Here is an 8,984-nt window from a genome sequence, read left to right as displayed (position 1 = left end):
ATACCCACACTAATTGGAAGAGATATTTGCTCTTGTTTTGTCAAACATTAGATGGACTTGTGATATCCATCCTCCCATGAAGGAGTTCTCTTTTTACCCCAGAGGCTCAGAAGCAGCCTTCTCATAAATTTTGCTATGTTTGATATAAAGAGCTGACCGTTTTCTCATATTTGGTCATTTTTGGCAGAGAACAAAATATATGCTGGAAGATTGGAACCAATAAATTAATAGATGCTTTAATCAAAGGCACTTCTTTGTCTTTGTAAAATTTTGAGAACTGGAAGACAAAAAGTTACTGATTCTTTTACTGTCAAAGGTAGGAGCCATTTAAACTCTTTTTTGAAGTTTCTATATAAAGTATTTTCCATGATGAGCCTGATAATATTTTTATTTGATGAAACTAGAATTCCAACCTGAAAAAGTATATTTCAAATAAACCATCAAGTCATCTCTAGACTTCCCTTCTTTCAAAAAATGGAAATATTGGACAGAAACATGAATTTTCTGAAAGTTTTTTCTCAGTTTCATGGACACTATGAATTTCGAATAGGAACTGATATATTTTATGACTTCTCAACTTTGTTGAGACCCAATGATTGGGCAAAGACTGTAATATAAGTCATTTTTTATTGCTGTGGTATTTGTAAATTTTTTCAGGGTTTTGTCACCAATAACAATTCAATATATAATAATCTAAAATACATCTATAATATCAATTGCTTCTTTTGAAGTTTTATCATTTTATTTAAATCAGTTAAAATCATGATTCCAAAAGTAAATGATAATCTTTGAAATGGCTCTGTCCACTCTCTGTTGTTCTTTTCTATATGAATAAAAAAATGGGAAATAGAACTGAGATTCAATAGAGGGAAATTCAAAACTATATAATACATTTTTTATTTTCTTTAAAGAGAAAATTGCAGAGAAAAGTTATAAAATAAAGACTGAGGCAATATAGCAATTAAGATCAGATCATGGGGGCAGCTGGGTGGTTCAGTAGATAGAGCATTGGCCCTGGAGTCAGGAGGAACTGAGTTCAAATGTGACCTTAGACACTTAATAATTTCCTAGCTGTGTGACGTTAGGCAAGTCACTCTTAACCCCATTAAAATAAAAAAAGGGGAAAATGTTACCAAAAGAACATATCACAAATATGAAAATATATTCTTAAAAAATCTTCACATTCTGATCATAGAGAAAGAAAAGGCATTGCTTACCATTGCAACAAATTATCCCTTTCACAACCCATTTCATCATTATTCTCCTCCTCTTCCTCCTTTGTTTTCTCCTCTTCCTTTTCCTTGAATTCTTTATCTTTTTATTTTTGTTTTTGTTTTCTTCTCTTCCTTTTTTCTTCACATTACCTAAAAAATTAGCGTCATTATTGTTATTGTTATTGTATTATTGCTTTGTTTTATTTCGCTAAGATTTGGGTGTGTAATTCAAGCATAGCAACACAATATTAAATGATTCCATGCCAGTAAATTCTAAGCTGACATGGGTGAACTATGATTTGCAGCATATGACAAAACACTGGCAAGCAAAGGCACAAGCAAAGCAATGGAAAGAGTCCAATTTTCTTCTCACAATAAAGTTGACAAAATCGTTAAATGAACATTATTTAAGTATGGGTAAAACACTAATGCAATGCATTGTAAAAGACTCAATATGATCCAAGTCTAGGGATGAGATGCCAATGTCCTTAGATTACTGACAGTCTTGAGCTGTAAGGTTTTGGTTGAATGGAAAATTTAGACACAGGAACAATCACTTCAAACAGAACCTTGTCTAAGTCACTTAACTGGGAAATTCAAAGTCTGATGCTCCTTTGTGAAGATATTCATTATAGCCATGTTGCAATTGTTTCCATGGGCACACTATAACAATAACAAGAAACTCCAACAACTTTTAAGGATCTATATAATGTTCATGCTATAAGACATTCAATATATATCTAAATATCCTATGGTTGAATCACTTTCAGATTATCCACAGATTGAATTTTCCTGATGGTCACCACAAATCTTGGCCTTTCTTTTTCATATTACATGCCTTTTTATTTTCACAAGAAATATCTATTTAGTAGAATGTTAGTCTGGAACTCAAACATTATCTAAGGAAGGAAGTTATGAAGAGAGTAAAATGCTATACTTTAAATTTTTGTCTCATTTGCTAATAAGTTTCACAAATTCACTTGAAAATAGGAGTAAAATTTTGCATTTATGATTTGGATATATCATTGTCATTCTTTCATCTGTGTCTGCTCTTAGTGAACCTTTTTTGTAATTTTGTTGGCAAAAGTAATGGGGTGATTTGCCATTGGTTCTCTATCTAATTTTTACAGAATGATTAACTGAGGCAAACAAGATTAAGTGAATTAATGAGGGTTACATGGAAAACAAGTTTCTGAGACCAGATGTAAACTTAGGAACATGAGCATTAATGATTTCTTTGGTACTCTATACAGTGCAGCATCCAACTGTCCTTTAAATTTGAAATCACCAATTAACTATGAGTTCTCTTGACTCACTCACAATAACATCCTTTTTACTCAGAATCGGCAACCTCACAGATGGTCAATATATTCAAACAGTGTGAATATAATCATGTTGCATTTGATAAATAATATAATTCTCAATGTATTACTTGGTATAATACTTTAAAAGTATTAATATTTGCAATAAAACAAGAATTATCAGATCAGAGCATAATAAAAACAGATGAAACTCAAAATTATGACATAAAATTTACTAGTCCCTTTAAATTTATAATAAAATCTTCATGTGAAATTCATTTTTCCTTCCCCTCTTGCCCTGTTCTAGAGAGGACATAAGACTCAAATAACTATCTGTACATATGTGTGTCTGTGTATGTAGGTGTGAATGTGTTATGGGTATGTAAGTGTGTGTGTATATATATATATATGTATATATATACATATATATATACATATATATGTATGTATATATATATGTATATATATGTATATATATACCATTATGCACATATGCTCATATGTATGTGTATTTGTATGTAAATATACATATTATAACTGAGTGTGTTTTATGTATGTAAATTTATTCTATACATTTTCGTATTCATTATTCTCTTCTCTGGAGGCCATAACACCCTTTTTCATAATGTTCTTCAAAGCTAATTTGAGTATTATAATAGTCAAAATCACTGCTTCTATAAAATCTATTCTTTAAATAATGTCATTTAAGCAATATTCTCTTCATTCTGCTAATTTTTCTATTCCTTATCTTTTCCAAATCTTTCCATGTTTTTTGTTAAGATCATTGAGCTCATTCTACCTCATGAAGTGTTGGACTATCTCATTTCACAGAACAATATTATTCTAATTAAATCTTATACCACAACTTTTTCAGTTTTTTGCCAATAAATGGGCATACTGAAATTTCCAGTTTTTTGTCACCACTGAAACATAATGTTTCAGAAAATAAAAACCTTTTTTACTTTTCCTTAAGCATCTTTGCAAATTGAATTTAGGATTAATATTGATGGGGAAAATTGTATATGCATTTTAATAATTATTTTAGCATAATTCTACATTGCTCTCCAAAATAGTTGGATCAGTTCACAATTCCACAAACAATGAGTGAATGTCTGAATTTTTCATCTTCCCATACAGCATACATTACTTTCTCCATTTATCATTTTAGCTAATCTATCAATATAAGATGATAACTCAAAGTTCATTAAATTTGCTTTGTTATAATCAGCAATTATTTAGGACATATTTATATGAAATAAATTGTTTTGAATTGTTCAATGGAAAACTGCCTGCTCATATTCTTTGTCTAATTATGAATTACATTTAATAATTTATTTTCTTGAAAGATACAATTGTAAAATTTGTGGCCAAATTTAGAGTCAGAGGTCATAAATATAAATCTTGGTTCTTTCATTTATTACATAAGTGACCTTGAGAAAAATCACTTAAAACTTATTCACTTATAAAATGAGAAATTTGATAGAAATTCTATATTGTCAGAATCAGATATAAATTTATGATGTTTTCCCTCAATAAAACAGATATAATCAATATCATTTTCTTGCCTTTTAGATGAAATTACCACTGATTTTCTCAGAAGAGAGAGATCATTTCTTGATATTTAACCAATGAGGATAGTTTGAATTCTTGAAGGAAATACAAAATATATTGTTCAAACACAGTTTGTGATAATTCCCATGTATTAGAAAACTAGAAACAATGAAGTTCAGTAAGGTCAATTTACATGAAACTAATCTAGTTTCCTATTTTTATATTGCTACTACAGTGATAGGTGCATGGAATGACAATGATGACATATTATAAATAAATTTATGTGTGAATAGTTTTATATATACACATAAATGTATACATTCATGTTTACTTATCAGTGTATGTTCATGTATGCATGCATTAATGGAATATGTTAAACCTGTATGCATGTATCAATGCATATTTAAATGTGTACTGATATTTGAGACATAGTTTCAGAAATGAGAATTTTGACCTTGTTGGACCCCATATGGAGTATTTATTCAGTACAATGAATTGCATTTATAAAAGATTTTATAAGTTATAAGATTTCTCTAGGCAGACATGTAAAATATCATAGTAATAGGAAAAAATTAGATTGACTCTAGAAGTTCAACAGTAAATAAACAAGGTCAGGTTCTATTTTCATCACGTAATAATTTCACTAAATTAGCAAGTCATAATCTGTTGTGTTAATGACTTACAATTTGTTCCTTCATAAACAAGAAGAGAAAAATGGAAAATGTATTTTAATAGATTATGGCAAGTGTGTGTTCTTACTAATATCCCAATGAATGTTTGAAGTGCACTAGTGAAATAGGTACTTTGAATACATGAGAACAAACAATGATTCTGTAAACAGGGACTCTGGATCTATATTCTTTCTTTTACTTTCTTCCATTTATCCAATTCTTAATTCTCACATATATTCTTCCCATTTTCACTGAAGCTCTAGAAATGAAAAACAACGTGACTGAATTCATCCTTCTGGGACTGACACAAGACCCAGTGACAAAGAAGATCATATTTGTCATCTTCTTGGTCTTCTACACTGCCACTATGGTAGGGAATCTACTTATCATTTTGACCGTCAAGACTAGTCCCACACTTGGGTCTCCCATGTATTTTTTCCTGACTTACTTATCCTTTGCAGACTTCTGTTATTCTAGTAACACAGCCCCCAGACTTATTGTGGACAGCCTTTCTAAAAAACCAACTATCTCATATGATGAATGCATGATCCAATTAATTGCATCACACTTCTTTGGATGCATGGAAGTCTTGATCCTTGTCGCCATGGCTTATGACCGCTATGTGGCCATCTGTAAGCCTCTATATTACACAGTCATCATGAACCAAAAGACATGTGGGAATTTAATAATATTAACAATCATAGGGGCTTTTCTGCATTCTTTCACTCAGATCTACATTGCATTGAGTTTACCCTTCTGTGGTCCCAATGTGATCGATCATTATTTTTGTGACTTGCAGCCTTTGTTGCAATTGGCCTGCACTGATACATATGTGATAAAACTAATAGTTCTTTTCAATACTGGGATTGTATGCATGATGACCTTTACAATTCTTATGACCTCCTATATTGTAATCCTTTATTCTCTAAGAAATCATAGTGCAGAAGGGAAGCGTAAAGCCTTGTCCACCTGTACCACTCACATAATTGTGGTCATTATATTCTTCGTTCCTTGCATTTTTATATATTCTCGTCCCCCAGTTAACTTCCCTGTGGACAAGTTGGTGTCTGTATTTTATACCATTGGAACACCTTTGCTCAATCCATTGATCTATACACTGAGGAATGCAGAAGTAAAAACTGCTATGAAGAAGCTATGGAGCAACAGAGCAAGTTAACATGGAAAATTGCATATGTAGCCTTCCTCTCCCAAATGTCTTCCATTTCACTTCACAGTTGTCTGCCTCTGTTTCTTCACCTGTAAAATAAGAATGGTATCACCTTCCTCACAGGGTTGTTGTGAGGATAAATTCAGGTAATATTAGTAAAGTACTTGGACCCATGATTGCAATATATTAGATAATTAAATGATATTTTACTTTCTACACATTCCAAGAAGATTTGGAATAATATAGAAAAGAGATATTGTCTCCTTGGACTTGTCCCTGATGCCAGGTAAGGCAGGTAAGAACAGAAAGATAAACAGTTCAATCATGCTCAACCCAAAATGCTAAAATAATGAAAGCACTAGGAATGATTGTAGTTTTCAACCATGGTTAGTGTCCATGTATTCCATAATGATGAATCTACATATAAGATGAGGAAACATGAAGGACATAATTATGACACTTGAGGAAAATATACTGGATTTCCCTTTTCCAATTCCCTATTAGATGTTTGAAGATGTGTCATGTGCATCTGCAAAGTTGCCAGTGACATTATTGAATTTAATGGATATTCTTCACTCTAACCTAAAAACATATAAAACAAGTGAGATCAATTCTATTTCCTGGAAGGAGTGTTGTCCAAGAGGAAAGTATGGTACTGATATGAAAAACTAAGATATATAGACATACAGAGAGATATATGGATAATAAATGAATGTATAGATGCATGGACCTGTGGGTGGACAGATAGAGATACAGGATACAGATACACACACATATATCTATATCTATATCTATATCTATATCTATATCTATATCTATATCTATATTTATATATATATCTATATCTATATCTATATCTATATCTATATCTATATCTATATCTATATCTATATCTATATCTATATATATCTACAAAGACAAATATATAAATGTATATATAAATTAATGCTAGATAAATACACAGATACATAAATACATAATCAGATGGATACATAGGTTAATGAATAGCTAAGTAGATCAATATAAAACATGGAAGAATGGGTATATAGGTAGATAATTAAGGAGATGAAGGAAGAGACTGAGAGAGACAGAGGGACAGTAATAGATAAAGACAAAGAGACAGAGACAGGGAAAGAGAGATAGGAAAGAGACAGAGATAGAGAAATAGAAAGGAACAGATGAAGAAAACAGAGACAGAGACCAAGAGTAAAAGACAGAAACAAAGACAGAAAGAGAGAAGGAGATAGAGGAATACAGAGACTCAGAGAGAAAGACAGATAAAGAGAGAGAGACAGACAGAGAGAGAGAGAGAGAGAGAGAGAGAGAGAGACAGAGACAGAGACAGAGACAGAGACAGAGAGAGAGAAAGAGAGCATTCTATTAAACACTTACTCTGTGTCAGTCATCATATTATGTACTAGAAATGCCAAGGTAAGTATACACAAGTGTGTGAAAGAGTCTCTTCCCTCACACTGCCCTCTGCATTCTGATGGAGATGATCTTCACATAAGGTAAAATGGAAAGACTTGAGGTACCTGAATGTAGAAAGAACAGGGAAAATCAGGATTCGTCCTTTACAATAAAAAAAAATACCTCTCACATTGGAGCTGTTGAAACAATGTGGGGTATATAAAATATTAAAAATTTCCTGAATTCTTTTTAGATATAAGGAAATTTTGACATAAATTTTCTTACAAATGATGGGAAAATTATTTTAAGTAAGAAATCGAAATTGTCAAAGAAAAATTTATTTTTATTTTATTTAGCTCTTGTCATTATTTATTTTGGAACAAAGAGGATGGTACAACATCCAGTGATGCTTGTCCTGGTGTGATGTACCACTGAGTTTAATTTTGATAACAAAGAAATGCTCCCACAATTAAACACTTTGAACTGGAACCTCAATGAATAATTCTTTAACTTCCTACTGTCAATAATACTATTGCTGTTCACAGGGAAACAAACAAAATCCAGGAAAATATATTAAAAAAACAAAAACAATCAAGAAAATATATCGACAGAAACACGCAAGCATGAACCACAGACTACTCGATCTCATTAACTAAGGACATTTATCTTTATAAAATTTCAGATGTAGTTTAGGAAAAACTTTACACAAAACTTGGACATTCAAAAGTATCTTGTAATTGTCTTCTTTTTTTTCCCATTCATTTATCCATCTGTTTATTCTTTTAATAATATTCGTGGAATAATTACATAATTTTTAATTGTTGAACTGTCATTGAACAAAGGTCAATTTCTAAAGTACTGGGTAGATGTGTAGTCAGAAAACATGTGAGCCCTGCAATTTAAAAATAATAATTTTTAAAAAGACAAATATGACATATAGTATTATAGGTTGTGACCACTTGGAGACCTTGTTATTCCTCTGTTCAAGAAGATTGAATGACTCACTATTGCCTTGAAATTTAAATAAAAACTACTTTGTAAAAAACCCTTGAAAATTTGGCTCCAATTTTTATTTCTAGGTTGATTTCTCATTTCTCCCGCTCACAAACTTTGTGGTCCAGTAAGAGCTTCTTATTTGTCATACCTTGAACTTGACAATCTGTCTTCTAGCCTAGTGATTTTTTATGATATTCTTCCACCTCCCCAAAACCTTCAAAATCTAGAATGCTCTTCCTTTTCACCTTTAAATACATTTTAAAATCTTTTGGATAAACATTCCATATGAAAAAAATATTCACAGCAGTTTTTTTTTTGCATTGGCAAAGAATTGGAAATTGAGGGGATATTCATTATTTGGGGAATGGTTAAACAAATTGTCATATATGTATGTAAAAGAACATCATTTTTGGAAAGATTTTATTTATTTTGAGTTTTAGTATTTTTCCCCCCATTCTTGCTTCCCTCCCCACTCTCCCACAGAAGGAATTCTGTTAGTCTTTACATTGTTTTCATGTTATACATTGACCTCAGTTGAATGTGATGACAGAGATATCATGTCCTTAAGGAAGGAAAATGAAGTATGAGATAGCAAAATTACATAAAAAGAAATGGTTTTTTGTTTGTCTGATTTGAAGGTAATATTCTTTGGTCTTCGTTCAAAGTCCATAAT

At 31.3% G+C, this 8,984-nt stretch overlaps 1 protein-coding gene across 1 annotated transcript; it reads left to right on the top strand.

Annotated features, from left to right (window-relative positions):
* The first annotated feature begins 5,002 nt into the window (after positions 1-5,002).
* On the top strand, positions 5,003-5,914 carry LOC141517037 (olfactory receptor 4C11-like). The gene has a single exon (XM_074227973.1). It carries the CDS (start codon positions 5,003-5,005, stop codon positions 5,912-5,914), a length of 912 nt encoding a protein of 303 aa, XP_074084074.1.
* The last annotated feature ends 3,070 nt before the right edge of the window (positions 5,915-8,984 follow it).

Source organism: Macrotis lagotis, chromosome 3, assembly GCF_037893015.1.
Source record: "Macrotis lagotis isolate mMagLag1 chromosome 3, bilby.v1.9.chrom.fasta, whole genome shotgun sequence".
Lineage (NCBI taxonomy): Eukaryota > Metazoa > Chordata > Mammalia > Peramelemorphia > Peramelidae > Macrotis > Macrotis lagotis.
This window is presented reverse-complemented; position numbering and strand designations above follow the sequence as displayed.